Source organism: Marmota monax, unplaced genomic scaffold (assembly GCF_021218885.2).
Source record: "Marmota monax isolate L192 unplaced genomic scaffold, Marmota_monax_Labrador192_F-V1.1 WCK01_AAM20220418_F8-fsc00055, whole genome shotgun sequence".
Taxonomy (NCBI): Eukaryota; Metazoa; Chordata; class Mammalia; order Rodentia; family Sciuridae; genus Marmota; species Marmota monax.
The window spans coordinates 8,278,582-8,298,076 of NW_026695205.1; the positions used below are offsets into that span (position 1 = coordinate 8,278,582).

A 19,495-nucleotide genomic window follows, 5' to 3' on the forward strand; every position below is an offset into this window, starting at 1 on the left:
AAAAAAAAAAAAATTATGTAACATTCCAGCAGGCTCTAAAAGAAAGCAATTTTCTAAACAATTTACATTATCCTGAACAGAATTATTAAATATATTGAAAAGGAAAGGTAAAAGTAAACAGACAGATCTGTTAACCTCCTTTTTTGTTCACATATTAAAACAATCCTCAACAGCTGTTTACCCAATTTGAATTAAACCATTTAAATCACATGAATAAAAAAAAATACATTTGGATCCATTTTTTCATGAGTGCTCCTCATATATGATATATGGACATACGCACATACAGACATACAACACAAAACACAAGTGGGCACACATAACACAATACATACAACACATAATAGTAAAGGCCTTGTAGCTTTTCACAGGTGAAATCTCCATTGCAATGTTTAAAATCTCCACAGTCAAATAATAGAACTGATCAGAAAAACATTAACCTAGGTCTGTATGAGCTCAAAAAATAAAATAGAACTTCATGATGTGGGAAAAGGCAATAAAAAATAGATATTAAAAAAAGCATCCTGGTTACCACCTGGGTTTGACTCTTCTTTGGATATCCCATCCTTTTTCCTGTAGCTTGCATATGGGTCTGAAGGTATTTCCACAAGCAAGCCCCAAGGTTTTTTACATTTGAAATAGTCTTTAATGGTGTTCATTATTCATTAGCCTCCAGGTGTGGGAGAACCACTGTTGCAGATGTAAGGATATCAGCTGTTAAGGATTTGAGCCAAGTCATCTTCTTTTTGGTCTGTAGAAATCGCTTTAGTTAATCTCTCTGGAATCCAAATTGGCTGCTGTTCTCCCTGTGGAAACACACAAACAGACGCCCGACTCCAGACAATCCCTGGGTCAGGACCTTTCCATTGTCCTGTTAGAATATCCTTCCAAAGTACCTTAGGCTTATGTACATTTTTTGGACACATATGCCTTTCCGCAGCACTAAGCCCTGATGAATCCAAATTTTAAAAGTTTAGAGTAAAAAGGTTTATTTTAAGTTTATCTTTGGGGGATATATACCCCTTCCCAATTCCCTCTTTTTGCTTTAATAAGTACATTTTAATAGTTTGATGAGCTCTTTCAACTATGCCTTGTCCCTGTGGATTGTATGGGATTCCTGTTATATGAGTAATGCCAAATGATGAGCAAAATTGTTTAAAAGAGGTAGAATATAACCAGGACCATTATCTGTTTTTAACTGTTTTGGAACGCCCACAGTGGCAAAATTTTGAAGCAATGAGCTATAATGTCTTTAGTATTTTCTCCGGCATGAAGGGAGCCCATCAAAAATCCGGAAGAAGTATCAAAAACTGTAACATGCAAATATTTTAATTTTCCAAATTCTGGCAAGTGTGTGACATCCATCTGCCAAACATGGTTAGGTATCAGTCCTCTAGGATTGACTCCAGATTAACTTGTGGTAAAAAGGTCACACAATTTTGACATTATTTTATTATTTGTCTAGCTTGTTCCTTAGTTATTTTAAAACGCTTTTGTAAAGTATTAGCATTGACATGGAACCTTTTATGAAAATTTGTAGCTTCTTCTAGTGTAGAGAAAATATGTATGTCTTGTGTAGTTTTATCTGCTAAATCATTGCCCAAACTAAGGGCTCCAGGCAATCCTGTATGTGCCCTGATATGTCCTATAAAGAATGGATCTTTTCTGTCCCAGATTAGACTTTGTATAGTGGAAAACAAAGAGAAAACAGTAGAGGAAGGGGAAATTCTACCAGCATCTTCAAGGGATATTATAGCATTAACTATATACTGACTATCAGAAAATAAATTAAATAGAGAATCTTTAAACATCATAAAAGCTTGTAATACTGCATTAAGCTCTACCTTTTGAGCTGATTGTTTGGGTACTAAAAATGTAAAAGTTTGATCAGGGGTGACTACTGCTGCTTTACCATTATCTGACCCATCAGTGAATATATTTGGAGCATTCATGATAGGTGTTTTTCTTGTCATTTTTGGAAAAATTACAGGATGCGATGACCAAAAAGACAATAAAGGATTAGATGGTAAGTGGTTATCAAATGAAACATTAGATTTGCACATGATTATTGCCCAAGTATTTAACTCATTAGCTAACTCATCAATTTGATTCATAGTATATGGAGTAATAATTTTATTGGGAGAAATTCCAAACACTCCCTTTGCTGCTTTTATTCCTTTGAGGATCAATTGTCCTACAGCCTCAGGATACCTAGTAAGAATAGTGTTAGGAGAATAAGATAAATGTATCCATAATAATGGACCTTCTTGCCAAAATACTCCTGTAGGAATATTTTTTGTTGGTAGTACAATAAATAATAAAGGCAAACTTATATCAATTCTATCCAAATGCATATTTTCCATATATGTTTCAATGATTTTTAATGCCTTTTTGCTTCAGGCATTAACATTCGGGGTGAATTTGGATCTGATGGACCTTTTAGGATATCAAATAAAGGTCCTAACTCTCCTGTTGGTATGCCTAGATAAGGCCTTATCCAATTTATGTCTCCTAATAACTTTTGAAAGTCATTAAGTGATTTGAGTTGATCTACTCGTATTTGAATTTTTGGTGGACGGACCATGGTTGAGGATAATAGAACTCCTAAATAATTAATTGGAAAATTTAATTGTACTGTATCTATTGCTATATCTAGATTATAATTTTTTAATAAATTTGTAAGTGTGGCATAACATTCTAGCAATGTGTTTTTAATCTTTGTGTGCTAATAATACATCATCCATATAGTGAAATATTTGTAGTTTAGGATTTTGATTTCTAAGTGGCTGGATTGCTTTGTTAACATAAGTTTGATACATAGTTGGGCTGTTAGCCATCCCTTGAGGGAGTACTTTCCATTCATATCTCTGATCGGGACCTTCATGATTCAGTGCAGGGATAGTAAATGCAAAACGTGGACTATCCTCAGGATGAATTGGAATTGAAAAAAAAACAATCTTTAATATCTATAGCTAAAACATACCAGGTTTTTGGCAAAGTAGACAATTGAGGAATCCCTGATTGAGCAGGTCCCATAATAACCATCTCATTATTAATGGCTCTTAAATCTTACAATAATCTCCATTTACCAGATTTCTTTTTAATGACAAATATGGGAGTATTATAGGGAGATACGGAGGGTTGTATATGTCCCTTCTCTAATTGTTGTTTGACTAGGTCATGGGCTGCTTGTATCTTTTCTTTAGTCAGGGGCCACTGAGGAATCCATACTGGTCTTTCTGATTTCCAAGTAATTTTTATTGTCTCAGTGACCCCTTCTGAAAACCCAATCCATGTCTATTTATTCCTTGGTCTATTTGAATTGGTGCTGCTATACCTTGTTCTTGTTCTCCTAATCTTTTTTCTTTCCTAAAACCTTGTCTAACCCTAATAGTGGGCACATTTGGATTGATGTTATTTGTTAATGTCAAACCTAATTGATCTAGGACATCTCCTCCCCATAAATTTATAGGAAGATGATCCAATACATATGGCTGTATAGTTCCTTCACATCCTTCAGGATCCTTCCAATCTAATAGCATTGCACTTCTATGGGGATTAGTCGCCACTCCTAGGCCTCGAAGTGTTTGAGTGGCTTGTTGTAATGGCCAATGTTTTGGCCATTCTTGACGAGAGATGATGCTAAGGTCTGCACCTGTATCCAGTAGCCCATTAAATTCATGTCCTTGAATATTTAGTTTTAGCATTGGGCGAGAATCTAAATTTAAAGACAGCATAGCCTGTTGAGAGCCACAGTTGAAGCAGCCCCAGCAAACTTCCAGCTGATTGGCTCCTCTGTGGTGATGCTCATTGGGCTGTTTCCCTGCCCTTTTAGACCACGGAGCTGCTCATTGGGGGACTCTTTTGGCTCCGCCCACATGACCCAGCCAATCGGCCTCAAGAGCGGGAAGAGTTGGGGTTGAGAGGCTCGCCGGAAGAGCTGGTGGTGGCAGTTGGCCTCTGAGGGAATTCCCGGAGAGCTCACGTGGTGCGGCGTGTGTTCAAAAAATAAAGTTTGTTCCTGCTTGACAAGTGGCTCATGAAATGTGCCCAGCCAGACTGCGGCAATAGCCCAATCCACACCTGTGGAGCCTAATCCCTTGGAACCTCTTTCTATAGTACAACTGGAAAATTTATCATGCAGGCTGGGTATTATTAATAACTAACTGTGCTATTCTATCTCCTGGTGAAATTACTGATATACCTCTTGGAGAACTAGCTATAATTTTTCTTTCACCTACATAATTGGGATCAATTACCCCAGGACTTATCATAAGTCCTTTTAGAGTAGAAGAACTGCGTCCTAACAATAAGCCTACTGTTCCTTGGGGAAGAGGTCCTTTTACTCCTGTGGGAATGATTTGAACTCCCATCTCTGGAGTTAGTACTGCTCTGGTGGAGGTGCAGATGTCCAACCCTGGGCTCCCTCTGGTTTGTCTGATGAGAGATCTAATGGATAATGTGTGCTGGGCACTACCCTGATGGTGTTGCTGGGTTCCTCCAGTGCCCTGTATATTTGTGGTCGTAAGCCCTGGAGCATTGGGTCTCCCTGTCCATTTTTTAGCAATGGAGCCTGATGCCTTTCTCCACGATATCATGGGTAAACACATGGTCCTTGTCCATTTTTTGATAATGGAGTACCCTCTATGGTGGTTTGAGAATGGCATTCATTAGTCCAATGTCTCCCTCTACAGCATCATGGGCAAATACCCGGTATTCTACCCCTTTGATATCTAGTTTTGTTAAACCCTCCTCCTATGGGGCAATTCCTTTTAAAATGTCCTGTTTGTTCACAATTGTAGCATGTTCTTGGCCTGGCATGTAAAGCCTCTTTTACTGCAGCTGCCAAGACTTGCCCTTGTTCATTAATGTCTCTACATAATTTAATATATGTGTTTAAATCTTCATGTTTCCCTGGTCTAATAACCTCTCTGCACCAATGATTTGCTTGCTCATTAGCCAGTTGTTTTATTAATGGCATTGCTTGTTCTGTATCCCCAAAAACTGTGGTAGCTGTTTGAATAAGCCTATCTACAAATTCAGCATAAGGTTCCTTAGTTCTCTGAATTACCTTAGATAATTGACCTTGTAAATCTCCATGTCCTTGTAAAGGCTTCCATGCCCTAACTGCATCTGCAGCAATTTGTGAGTATATAGCAGGATCATATCTAATTTGTTGCTGCTGATCCTCATAAGGTCCTTTTCCTAACAACATATCCAGATTTCTCTGAGGATAACCGGCTGCTGCAAATCGCCTAGCCGTCTCCATGCAAAATTCCTCATTGGAAACCTTCCATAACAAATATTGCCCTCTATTTAGCACAGCTTTATACATACTAGTCCAATCTGCTGGCGTCATGTCCAAGTTGGTAATGGATTCAACCATGCTTACAGTGAAGGGTGCTTGGGGACCATAGGTTGTTACAGCCTCCTTTAACTGCTTCACTGTTTTGAAATCTAAAGCACGGTGAATTCGCTGCCCTCCTGCCTGCTCAAGTACAGGGCATGCTAATCTTTGAGGTCCTGTCTCAGGATCCCATCTATCAACTACGGGGGTTGGGGGCCCCCCAGCATATGTTGTCTCTATAGGTGGAGCTGTTGGTTGGACACTTACGCCCTCTGGTGATAGAAAGGTGTTAGTAGCAGCCTCCCGTTGTAACTTTTTTCCCTGATAATCCTTCCTCCTTTAAATTTTCTTCCTCTGTTTGACTAGCTCAAGAGACCTTCTCTTTTACTTGATCTAAAATGTCTTCCTCCATAGTCTGAACCTCTAACAATTTACTTAACACTCTTTCGGTTTGTTTTGTACTAATTTCTAATCTATTATAAAGATAACGCAACCCAAGAAGATAACACAAAACAAATCCGAAACAGAATGAAACAAAAACGGAACAAAAAATCGTTGTATCAATTTTCCTATTTTCTTGAAATGTATTTTCATGGTCTATCTCTATCCCTTCCTCAGGGCCGAACAACTTCAAACCTTGAGCCAACCATTTTTCCCAGTTTGCCTGAGAAAGTTCTAGGGACAGGCAGCTTGAAAGAAAAACAAAACAAATCAAAACAAGAACACATTGTTTTTTGAAATGGTCACCCATTCTTTCGCTCTCCTTCAGGGGCGAGCAATTTCACTTACCCCCAAGCTTCAGGCGTTCCCCGTACGGGCCACCAAATGCTGCAGTCTGGCTGGGCACAAATCACTGAGCCACCACAAAGCACTTGTATGTTCAAACAGGAAACTTTATTGCCTGAGCTCTAACAGCACTCCACGCACTCTCCCCGGGAACTCTCCCGAACGCCACCCACACGGCCCCTTTCTGGCACACCACACCAACCGGAACTCCCTCCACCGGAACTTCACCAACCAACTCGAACTCCCCAGGAAATCTCTGGAGAACTCCAAAGTAGTGGGCGCCCAAGGCTGAAAGCAGGGGTCTATTGAATCAATCCAGCATCATCTTAATGGCTCGCCTCTCAACCATTACTTCTGGAAAAATGCCAGGCGTCATCCCGACTCGGCTGTGGCCCTCAACAGTGAGGACCCATAGCAACCCCCTAGCAACCAGCAATCAGCATGAGACAGGGAAAATAACTGGGATGCCAGATAACCCTCCCAGTAGTTTATGGTGGTTGATAACATGTTGGGAAACCATGTAGTTCAGCATGTATACCCCTCGTGGTTTAAACCAATCAATTCAAATGAATCCCCCTCTTTTTTCTTAAGAGACAGAGAGAGAATTTTATTTAAATATTTATTTTTCGGTTTTCGGTGGACACAACATCTTTATTTTATTTTTATGTGGTGCTGAGGATCGAACCCAGCGCCCCGTGCATGCCAGGCAAGCGCGTTACCACTTGAGCCACATCCCCAGCCCACGAATCCCCCTCTTGTACTAACCAATCACCCCTACCCAACTTGTTCCTGCCAGTGAATGTGCTAATCAATGTTAAGAATTGTTGTTTGATTTTCCTGAGGTGTGTGATGATTTGCTAGGAGATACTATGATGCATGTGAAGTCCCTGCCTTCACCAAAGAGTGTATAAAACTGCTGCAAACCCTGGGCTCGAGGCCTCTCAGCATCACCAGTTGCTGTGTGTGCTTGGAGGACCAAGCTAGCTCGCAATAAACACCTCTTTGCTGCTTACATCGATCTTGGTCTCTAGTGGTCTTTTGGGGGTCCCGAATTCGAGCATAACAGGAGCTCTGCTGCTGCAGAAGAATCATGTGTTGGTGATGGGACTTATTTGGACTTCCCCTCAACATGAAGAAAAATATAATGATGAACTCTCTCGGGACAGTATGATATGCATCAAGAGAATCCCACTCCTCCTGTCCCTCACCTGCACCTCCTTATCTTGTTTGCTTATTGTCCCATGGTGCTTATTGTCACCCACATTCCCTTCCTTTATCAGGAAGGCAAAGTTTTCCCTAGTGCTCTGCCCTAAACCTAATGGATGCTGCCATTGTTACTGTAGTCCTAGGCCAGAGGCCTGACTCCAAGGATTCAGTAAATCAGCTGGGCCACTAGCCTCAAAAAGCAAACAGGAAACATAATGGTGACACGCATGAACGGAACTTCCTATAGATTGCAACTGAAAGACAAGAGGACCTCAGCCCTGTCCTCCAGGGGCTGACAATGAGTTTGAGGTTTATAGAAAGGGGAATGAGGGCAAGGGTCCGGGTTTGCACAGCTAAGGCTGTCACAGTCATAGCTTTCAATGCAGGTGGCCTTGCTCAGGTGTGGTCTGTCCCTGGTGATCTCAGGATCAGGTGAGGCAGGCCTTGTTCAGGATGAGAAAGTTGCTGTTGCCTGGGGATAATCACAAGAGGCTTATCCTATCAGTCCTTGTTCCTGGAATCCAAGGTGACTCTGGAGAAAAGAAGATGCATGCAAAATGGAGGCAGGGTCGCAAGTCTTTAGTCCAGTGCTCTGCCACTGGTCGGATATCTGCAGGCAAAAGCAAAGAGCCTAAGTCCTTCTTAACCTTGTCTCACCAGCCAGAACTTGTGACCACCCCGCTGCAAAGGAGGCTCAGAAAGAGATCATTTTGGTTTCTTAACCCCTATAATGAAGGTGAACAGTGGAGAAGTGGGAGGAGAGTGGGATGGACATTGGAGCTGGTAACCCTATACCATGTATGCTCTATAATTTGGCTTTTTTTAGGTTCTTTCTCTGGGAGCAGCTATATACTCTAGCTCTGCCCTGATGGGGGTTCATGGGATTTGATTATGGATGCTTACAATGTGCCTTTCACAAGATACTTCTGATGGATAGCCTAAGTTACTTCTGCATGGATGGTGTACTATTCTATGTGGGTTAGCTCACAGAACTACACCCCAGGAGCAGTGGGCACTGTTATTAGGAATCCACCCTCCTGGGTAGTCAGCCAGAATCATACCAAATGGACACATTCCAGAGACAGAGCCACATATATTTTAGCCACCTTGATCTCTGGAGACACCAGATGTTTTGGTTATTATCATGGTTTCAGAGTTTTTACTTTTAAAATGGCAAAATAACAAACAACCTGTTATTTATCATGATGAAAATTAGAGATGGGCTCAAATATATGCAAAATAGGTGAATTGTCCAAAATGTTTTAGCGCTCTACTTTTTTGAATAAACCAGGTTTAAAAATTTAAGGAGCCCAGAATACTTAAAGAGGCTGCCTGAGGCTTGGCCCTAATGGTCCTGGCTTTACCACTTATCTGGAGGGTTTCTGATTTGCAGTTGCTCCTTTTGACTATAATGTAGAAGGATCCCACAATGTATTTTTGTTTCTCAACATTCTGGTGCAAGATGGTGGTCATACTGTCTATAGCTGCACTCAATACTGTATTCCCTAGCCATGTGTGACTAAGAGCATTACAATGTGGCTAGTTCAGGTTGCAAAAAAATACATTTCAGTTTGAAGACAGTACCAACAACCTATTGTTACTAAGTGGCTCTAATGACACCCTGCAGGGAAAGAGAGTAGACTGTAGTGCTCACTGCTCCAGAAACAGGGGTCAAATTGGTAGGAAATTTGGTTTTATTCAAAGCCTGCTTTGAAGGAAGATAGAAGAAACAACCGTTTCAAACATTCCATCTTCAAAAATCCCTAAAGGTGAGCAGAACTTTAAAGAAGAGGCAGGGGAGAAGGGAGGGGCAGCAGTGAAGTGAGTTGAAAGATAAGGGATGTACCTGCTGAGATTTAGTTAACCTGTGTTAGGACAGAGGAACGCTCTGCTCCCAGCTTCTTGCCACAGGGTGAGGTCAGCCTTTTGGCTTTCCGTCTTCATAGGAGGAAGTTCCCCTTAATTCAGAGGGGGACCCCCAATTCAGTCTGTTTTACCTTGAATAAACATCTCATTAATAATTATTGATGTTGGGCTGGGGGTGTAACTCAGTGGCAGAGAGGTCTTGCACTCCGGAGGACCTGGGTTCTAACCCCAGGACAGAAATAAAGTTTACATTGAGTATGTTTAAGTAACAATCTTTTGGCTACCTTGAGTTGAAATATAATATCAAAATCATTTTCAGTCTTTCTACTGTTTTTACAGTTGCTACTATAACATTTAAAAATTATGTAGCTTACCTTCTACTTCCAGAGGACAGTGCTCTTAGTACAGTCTGGACTTCATCAAGCTCATGGGGTGGATTACTTGTTTGTGCTCATCTCCTCATAAATACTTATTTAATATATATTTAATTTTTTAAAAAAACTTTTTTTTGGTCATAGATGAATACAATATCTTCATTTTATTTATTTATTTGGATGTGGTGCTGAGGATCGAACTCAGTGCCTCCCACGTGCTAGGCAAGCTCTGCCATTGAGCCTGTACTTATTTACTGTAACTTCTGGACAGGGGACAGAATTGGCTATTTGTTTCCCTTTGACCTGAAGACATCATGCAGGCCTTTCTTATCCATCGCAAATCTTTCCAGCTATTGCTACCGGCCAGCGGGGATGTGAAAGTCCTACACTCGAAATAACTCGGGCCGGGCCGTCAAGCCATAAGTAGCCGCGCCGACCGCCACTGGGCACCGTGAAGACTTCAGTGGCCAAGTTGGTGCCACGCAGTTTCACAACCACTACGTAAGCCCACTTCGTTCTCCTAACACCCTAAGCAGGCACCGCTTCTCTCGGGTCTCCTTTCCGAAATCCTGCGACCCTGGTCAGTCAGTCTCTGTCTCCGGCCGGTGCCGGGACCTCTGACAGCCTCCGCGCGGTCCGCCAAAGCCCCGCGTAGCGCAGCCAATCGGTGGCGCGGGGCGGGGCGTCGTCTGCCGAAGGTTCCCGCCCCGCTCCACGCTCCTTTTCTCCGCCCCGCCCCTCGCTACTTGATCTGTTGGAGGCCACCGGCGGCCATTTTGGGTTCGGGCGGAAAAGAAATTAAAAGTGTACGGTTAAGAAACTAAAATTTTAAATCAAGGCAAACGCCCATTCAATCCAAAACGTGATAGAGGTGATATCTCCACGTGATATAACCAACTTAGCTGCGGAGGGCCGTGATTGAAACGTAGGGCCGTCCTGGCGCCCACACTCAAGATGGCAGCGGCCTGAGAGTCACCTGTGCGGCGCTCTACCTCGGTTCCGGGTTCGTTCGCCTCAGTGGTGGCGTCGGGGCGGGGGGGGGGGCGGCGAAGACTGGCATTCGGGCCGTTTCCGGGCCCGTCTCTGTGGTGTCCGAGAGACCCGACCCCGGAAGGTTGTGGCGTGGGGGCCGCGGCCGCACGGGGAGCGAGGGCGGTTGGTGTCAGCAGCAGCGAAGGGTCGGAGCCGGGGCCCTGCGCCTCCTCCCCGCCGCCCTCCGCAGGTAAGCGGGAGCCTGGCCGGGTGGGGCTGCCGTCGCCGGGGCGCGGCGCGGAGGGCAGGCCGGGACCGAGCCCGGGCGGGCGGCGGCAGCGGCTCCGTGCTGGGGCGGAGTCGAGGCTTCCCCGAGGTGAGGAGGTGGCGCCGCCGGTCTCCCGAGCCGCGTCCCGCCGGTGTGAGGCCCGCCTGGGCGCTCCGGCTGAAGCTGGCCCTGGGTCCCCCGAACTGGGCGCTAATGGCGTGTGAGTGCCGGGAGCGCGCCTGCAACAGGTCCGGCGAGGCCGGCCCGGAGGCGGGGGCCGCGGTGCTGCGAGCCATTGTCATTGCCACCTTTAAGCTCCGGCATCTGGGACCTGGATAACCTCGGTTAGTTGCTGGGAAGGACCTGGAGAGAAATGTTCCCCGGAGGAAGCCGGTTTCTTGGTGGGGTGTAGGAGCTGCCCAGTGACCTGGAGGAGGGCTTCCCCGATCCACAGGTGGCCGTCCGGAAACCTAAGTGCTGCCCCAGCCAGCCAGAGGAGGAAGACGGGCAAGCAGGGCTTCACTGGGAAGATGACGGGTGGGCAAGTCAGACCGGAGACCCCACCTTTTAGCGCAGAGAGTGGAGATGACAAATTTTGCAAAATATCTGTCATGTGGCGTTAGGATATCCTTTTCTACCTTCTCATGTCTTTTAATCTCAAAGCTAACAGGCAGTATTTTGTGTTTTTCCTGCAAACAAACAAAAAAAAGAATCATTTGGGGAATCCACGTGTTATTTATCTTACTTTCAGTAAGTTGATTTTAGCTGAATTATTTTAAAAGGTATTTATAGTAGTTGTACCTGTGCCTCTTTGGACAAGTCGTGTCAAGAGTTAGAATTACTTCTTTAAGCCATTCTCAGATGGCAGTGGTCGGTTTGAACTGTATGTAGGCTGTCCGTCTGACACTGATGGTATTTGTCATTATTACCCATGCTTTCAGAACAGTAAAATGGCAGATTTTCTCTCAAGTTCCTCGAGAAATTAGTGCACCCTCTTTTAACTTGCAAGTGATGTTTCTTAGAACCCGGACCTAAAACACATGGCTATGAAAAATTGCTGGTTTTAATCTCTTCTTTAACACTTTCATAATTTTAATCAATTATAGTGGTATTCATGGTATTAAATCAAGGTTTAATAAATGTAAAGCCCTAAATCGTGGTAATCATCATATCTCTTTTGGGGACTAATATTAAACAGCATGATTTTCTGCCAAGAGGACATTGATTTACTTGCAGTTCCTTATTCTCAGTTTTTCCTTTATTGTGTATTGAGGTTGAAAAGCTAAATTTTTTGTCTGAGAGAAGGCAATTATGTTCGCTTCAGATAAACAGTTTCAAAGTGGTACTTCTGTAACTTTCCTCTAGTTTAATTAGTTTTTCACGCAGCATTTTAAAGAGAAGTAGAGTTTTCTTCTTATGAAATGGCAGTTGGTTTCAAAGAACCCGGACCCACATGGGCTACTTCAGGGAATGGAGCTGTTTGTAGGTATCAGTTAGGCAGTGAGGGAAGTGAACTTGAAACTGGGGTCCTGTAGCCTTGAGCTGGAGTATGCTAATTGCCCCTAAAACATGACCATGCTCTTCTCCCAGTTTTTCTAGTCCTGCTGCCATCCAACTACTTCTGTCCTTGCCAAGTTTCTGCTTTCAGGTGACCTTGGCTTGCCCAAGTCCCAGCCCACCTCATGGCATCCTTCACCTAGCTATGCTACTCTTAGATAGAAAGCTCTCTTTAAGTTCAGGTTCTTGGGGGAGATAGTGATCTGACCACTTCATCTCTTCATTCAGGCCTGGGTCCTACAGAAGGCTCATCTATGAATTGACTGCCCTTTGGCCATAGTTGCCACTGGACCCATTAACTGTGCCCAGAAAAGGGGAGGGTGCAAGAACCTAGTGTCCAGCTCAGCCTTCCCTATTCTGCAGGAGGTGGTCACACCTGAGCAGCACCCCCACATTTCCGTAATAGCAGAATTCACCTCACTTCTCTCTAGTACCTGTCATCCAAGTAGACAGGTGACTGTCGCCTGTGGTTGAGGTATGGCATTTTTAGCATTGTTTTTACTTCTTGTTCTTAGGATAAGTTGTTAGGTCGGTAGGAACACAGTGGATTTATTACAAAGCAGAATTAGTTCTGATGTTCAGAAACATGCTTCGATTTTGAATGTTTAATTTAGCTAGGTTTAGTCCTTGTACTTACTGTGATTCTTATATAATGGTGTATGTGGGTCTGTAGGCACTTCAGGTTCTGTGGTCGATATGTTTTGAGAGCATTATTACATGGATAATCTAGAAATTGTTGGATGAACCTCAGCAAGGTAGAAGAAAAATCCAGGTAGAGTCTATGTATATTCATTATTTGGTTTACATGTTCCCCCAAATTATAGATTTTTAACAGAAATATTTACAATCTATGTGGAATTTTTGGCTGTGCTATTTAGAACTAGCAATTTGCTTGCCACATGACTAGAATTAGAATTCTTTTATTTTTAAATTTTTTCATATTATGGTAAAGCCAGAACTAAAAACTGATTTCACAAATATTCCAGACATTTGTTGTTTGTCCTACACAGGTTTAAAAAAAAATTTTTTTTTGAGCAACATTGAATAATATTGAAATTCCCCCAAAAATATCTGATTCTCAATTTCTCATCATAAGTGGATGAGCTGAGCTTTGTGACAGCTATTGCCTTCAGAATGCCAACTTCTCACAGTAGTTGCCAGTGCGCACATAGTAGGCCCTTTGCTGCTCCACCAATCCTGCTGCACTCCTGGTACCTCTTGCAACTCCGTGAATTTGTATCTCTGTTACAAAGAATGACATGTTCATATTGTAGAAGATTTGGGAGGTCTCTTGTGTTTGTGTATGCATGTATGTATATATGTATTTTAAAGAAATTGTATTGAAGTATAATCATATAGAAGAGACTGAACATAACACGATTTTATAAGTTTTGACATTTGTAATCACCCTTTGGTATGTTTATAATCAAAATACTGAATATATCTACCCCCCACAAGTTTCCTCACACACCTTTGTTCCTCTGTGACCCCTCTCTAGGCAACCACTTACCTGTTTTCTGTGATGAAGCAGTTTGCATTTTCAAGAATTTTATGTGTGCGTGTTTTAGCTTTTGTGGTTATACATTTTGCTGTTTCTCCCTTTTTTAAGCATAACTTTAAAGAGTTGTGAGACTGTACTTTTTCTTTATTGTAATTTGTATTTCTTCAATGAGTTATGTTTTCTTTCCCATTATTCTACTGCTCTTTTAATCTTTTCCTTGTTTCTATGATGTACTGTTAATGCTTTGTATTTTGTTTTCCTTTATAGTTACATATTAGACATACAGAAGTTCTATTGTTTTTGAATAACCAAGTTTTACAACATTTCCTTTGTGAGGCAGGATTGTAAGTTGATTAGAAATATGAGTTACCTTGTTTTATTTTTTGGTTGCTTTTCTAAGTAACTGAAAGTTCCTGTATGACGCGGGGTTTGGGTGAGTACGATAATTGCACATAACTGGTAGGTGATGTACATTTTCTCTGGATTTGTTAGGTGTTCATTAACAAGCATTGTTGATAACTTGCTGAGCAGTTAACCATTTCTGTTGTCAAATGTGCTAGTTACAAGGTTGCAGAAACAGTTTGGCTGTTTCTGGAGACCTTGAACAGCTCTGCTCCCATTGCAGATAGAATTCATGTTTGCAATTGTTTTGTCTTCTTTTAGATCCCTTTGGCTTTGAAGAGGAGCTGCAGTACCTACGGCCTTGCCTAAGGGATGGGATCAGAGAACAGTGCTTTAAAGAGCTATACGCTGAAAGAGCCACCGTTTACTTTGCCCTCTGGACTTGCTGTTTATCCTGCTGTGCTGCAAGATGGCAAATTTGCTTCAGTTTTTGTATATAAAAGAGAAAATGAAGACAAAGTTAATAAAGCTGCCAAGGTACCTTAATAGGTGATGGCTTAATAGTTAGTGCTTTTTACTATCTTGTGTTCTGTTTTTTAAAAATGAAATTAATAGAGATCAAAGGAGGTAAGGCATAAGGAATAATATCGTTGATGGTCTGTATCAACATAGTTATCCTTATTTTGTGGGTTTATTTCCAACAGATACCATAACTGAACCCAAATCTCATAAAACTCCTTACAGTGGTTTCTGTCATCATAGCTAATTTTTTTAATGAGAAAAGAAAATGATTTTTCATGGCTTATCTAAGAGGGAATTAATCTAGTTTAGCAAAAATGCTGTAAGCATTGTCATATTAATTAGTTTGTTGATGAGGAGCTTGAAAATAAAATATTTTAGGAACTTTGTCATGTTTTTCTTTTCCTGAGACATTGTGATGTCCCAGAAAGAGTTTTACACTGGTGTTTGGACAGAAAGAATGTTGGCCCTCGGCTCTAGTTCTTGCTGAGGGACCTTGGACAGGTTGCTAACTCTGGAGGCTTTAGTTTCCTCCTTAGGAAGAAGGTTCTTGTTTATACCTAGTCAGAGCTGCTCCCGGCTGAGGGGCCAGTGCACTGGCATGCTGTCTCAGCACTGTCAGGGGCCCTCACGTCTTACAGGAAACAGTTCTAGGGCTGGGGTTGTAGCTCAGTGGTAGAGGACTTGCCTCACATGCACAAGGCTCTGGGTTCAATCTCCAGTACCACCAGAAAAAGAGATACAAGAAACAATTCTACCTTGGATTGGAATATCATTTAATGAAATAAAATAATCTCAAGTCTTTCATAATTAGAGAAAAGAAAGATGTTAGTTGATATTTCCTTGCCCTTTGGCAGACATTCATTTTATCTTTAGAAGTTTATAAAAGAAAAAGTACAGTGGTATTCTTTAATTAATTCTTGAGTGTTTACTATGTCAGGAGTACTTTCAAGTTGAGTTTAATATCTTTACTCTGTAAGAATTATGATCTGTATTACCATGAGTCACTTTTTGATATCAATTGATGTGAAACATTGATAGCTATTTTATATAGTTCTTTAAATGATTTTTATTTTTTTAATGATTATAAAAGGTTGTATTAGTTGTATTAATTTTGGCATTTTATTGGTCATAATAATTATTTGATTTTGTGTCTTAGGTTAAGTGTGAAATTAACAGTTATAAGATGGTTCCCTAGGAAAAAGACATGTGTAACAGTCTTTTCATTCCCTCATTTACTCGTGCATTTCTTCATTCACACATGCATGCTATGCTGGGATTAAACCCAGGGCCTCACACAGGCTAGGCCAGTGCTCCACCCCCGGGTTACACCCCTAGCCCAGAATACATTTTCTTGTAATATTATGTGGTAAAAAAGTATAGCTAGTTCTTTTGCTTGGTAATTTTGCCTTTTGGTAAAGCCACTTTTTTCTCTTTTATCTATCCCATCTGAGAATTGTTAATAATTTTTTTGATTGTAATTTTGCAAAAGAGACAATTTAGAAAGATAATAATTGGTTAATGTCTAACATACCTCTTGTGTTTTCTTCTAATAAGATTATCCCCACCACCACCGCCCCCCAATCCAGTACTGGGAATTGAACCCATGGGTGTTCTGTCACTCAGCTACATCCCCAGCCTTTTTTATTTTTTGTTTTGGAACAGGATCTCACTAGTTTGCCCAGGCTTGTCTCGAACTTGCCCTCCTCCTGCCTCAGCCTCCTGAGTTGCTGGGATTACAGGTGTGTGCCACAGCACCAGCTGTTTTTTATTTTTTTTAAATAACTTAATTGACCATATGCAGTCAGATACTAGAATTTATAATTTATAATATTTGTTAGTTTTTTCCTTCAGACTGTATGATTTTTAAAAATCATATCCGGCATATGTACCCTGAAAGTCAAATAAACCAGAACATAAATTTTTTTAAATATATATATTTTTTAGTTTTCTATAGATTTTTATTTTCTTTATTTATATGCGCTGCTGAGAATCTAACCAGTGCCTCACACATGCCAGGCAAGTGTGCTACCACTGACCCCCAACCCTAGCCCCAGATCATAAAATTTTTAAAGGGAAAAAACCAAAGATCTACTCGTAATGTGTCAGCCATTCTGTAGCTTTGAAACTCAAACTTGAATCATGAAAATTTGAAATGGCAACAAAGTGATAAGGAATTTACATTGTCAGAATTCTACTTCTGATTATCCCACAAATTAGGTCACAGTACTTGAGACATATATAACATTCAGTATATTAGGATTTAGGACTGTGATGTCCTCGATATCTGAAATTTTGAAGCAGCGTAGTTATCTCAACTCTCACCAGTGTTTGTGTTATTCATCCTGCCTTTGAAAGTTCTGATGACTCTTTTAAGCAGATAGTGTTTTCCTTGGCAAATATTATTGGGTAGTATTGTTCTTTCTTTACTATTATAAATTCAAAAAATGATACCGATAGTCAACTGTTATAAATAGATAAATATATAACTGTGTGTTTGTGGGTGTATGTAACTGAAATGCAAGTAGAGCTCTGGTCACAAACCAATATGAAAATATTTAGGCCCGTAAGATCTCATTTGGTCTTGAATTCCTCAGCTGTCATTAATAGTGTGATTTGCTTACTGGTGATTATGACTCATTTCTAACCAACAACCTGTTAAGAATGATAAATTCTAAGTCAGAATTTGGTTACGGTTGTTTGTTATAATCAGAGTGCTTAGTTGAGGCTTTGTGGTAATTACAAGCTGTAAAAACAACTCCTCAGTCTTCCTACAGGAATCACATATCTGGGCAGCTGTCATCCAAGTACATGATTTGATGTTCCGGGAGACACTGTGAAGGGCTCCGGCTGCATAGTGGAAGGGTTTGTTGAAGTATTGGAGAGCCTGTACTATGTGGGCGTGACCAGCTGTGTCTGCCATTGGGCAGGTGTTCTCTTCCTTACATTGACACGTTCCCTCTCTCCCTTTCCTTTTCCCTTTCCCTTATAGGCCTTTCTTACACTATTTACAACGTCCAATTCATTGTAAACCAACTTGCCATGTAGTTAACAGTTACAGAGGGTATCTCTTCCCCTCTCATGATCAGATCCTGGTGTTCTCACAGGGCTCCTGCTCAGTGTCCATTCAGAACTTAAGACGTATTTGCCTGTTCCTTAGGTATGATGCAGCCATCAGACAGAATTAGCCATATCCTGGTTCCCACCATGCTTCCCAGACCTGACTTTCTTGCTGTTTCTCCTCTGAGGCTTGTAGTCATCCACATTTCTACCCAGACTAATTCTTTATCCATTTTTTATTTTTCCTGAATTTTATTCCTAGTTTATGACCTAACCTTCAGACATGGTACGCAAAGACAGACTGTCTCTGCATCTTTGTCCCAGATGTGCATCTTTAGGGAAGAAGGAATAGTATTTTTTCCTGAAAGATTATTACTCTCCAGTTTAGTCATCTTAGCTGTTTCGTTATGTTTATTTAACGGTGTGAAAGTGTAGATTTTTTTCCTGTTTTTAAAGTGTGAAGGTAGATGTGAGCTATAGATAAGAACATCGAGTCAGTTAACTTTATGTAGTTCTCAAAATGATGTAACAAATCAGGAGCAGAACAACAGTGGAAAGTTAAGCCTCTAAGGCTTGAATTAATTTCCTAGATGGTTGGGTCTTTACTGATTCCTGAAAATGGGAGTAGTTTATATTCAGGGCTAGACTCTCACACTGAGGAGCTCTGAATGGATAGACATAGGTAAGTACAGATAGCACAGATGTTGGGAGTTGTAATGTTGATATCCATTAGGAAGTGACCTTGCTCAGCTGTGTGCTTTAGAGGTGAGCGCCTGGAACAGGGAATAAATCCAACTGGAGTCCTAACTTTGGGGCACATGCATTCAAAACATTCAACAAGTTACCTCCACCAGAACAAGAGCCATTGATTTGCTCAATTGGGGTAACTGAGAAAATAACCAAGTTGCCCTCCCCAGGTGCAGCCTGTTCCCCTTGTTCTTAGAAGCAGCAGAAGGTTGACCCAAGAGACATTGTGATTTGATTAGCTGCTGGTCCTTCCTGTGAATCTGCATGGTCTTGCAGAATATTGACTGTATTCAAGGGCAATGACAGATGAGGTTCTTGCTAAGTGTCTTGTTCAGAATCATGCAGTGCATCATTTCTTCCTCTTTTCTTTTATTATAAACAAGCAGGAACTCACTTTGGAGCAAGAATTTTTCTGGGGTATTTAGGGTAAAAAAAAAACAAATTAGCAGAAGCAAAAGTGAAAATCAGGTGGCCACTTATTAACTATTCCCTGTTAACACTGAACCAGGCGGCTCCTACTGTCTATCAAGTGTCTATCCTGAGTGCTAAAAGGAGAACAAAAGAAGGGACCTGAAATCAAAGAAAGTGATCAGAGCTCTAAGACAAAACTGAATGAAGAATTTATCTTGAGCAGTCAAAAAGGAAATATTTCATGTTTGGTTTGAAAATTATTTGAAATGATTCTTAAAGTGAAAATTTGGGGCTGGTGTTGTGGCTCAGTGGTGGAGCGCTCACCTTGCACATGCGAGGCCCTGAGTTCAATTCTCAGCACCACCAAAACAAATAAATAAAACAAAAGTATTTTTTAAAAAATGAAAATGTGGTGACTGGGCATCCATGGTGCATGCCAGTGGCTGGAGAGGCTGAGGCAGGAGGATCACAAGTTCAAAGCCAGCCTCAGCAACTTAGTAAGTCCCTGCCTCAAAATAAAAAATCAAAATGGCTGGGAA

General features: G+C 41.4%; 1 protein-coding gene across 5 annotated transcripts in view; it reads left to right on the forward strand.

Annotated features, from left to right (window-relative positions):
- Window positions 1–10,413: 10,413 nt before the first annotated feature.
- Scyl3 (SCY1 like pseudokinase 3) overlaps window positions 10,414–19,495 on the forward strand; it is a 32,854-nt gene continuing 23,772 nt past the window's right edge. For 2 of the 5 annotated variants that reach the window (XM_046430202.2, XM_046430205.2), the window contains exons 1-2: window positions 10,631–10,801; window positions 14,541–14,756. In XM_046430202.2, the coding sequence (XP_046286158.1) occupies window positions 14,592–14,756 (165 nt within the window). In that variant the 5' untranslated portion in view covers window positions 10,631–10,801; window positions 14,541–14,591. Of the gene's footprint in view, window positions 10,583–10,629; window positions 10,802–11,026; window positions 11,164–14,540; window positions 14,757–19,495 lie in introns of those variants that run through there. The other 3 variants (XM_046430204.2, XM_046430207.2, XM_046430203.2) reach the window with 3 other exon arrangements.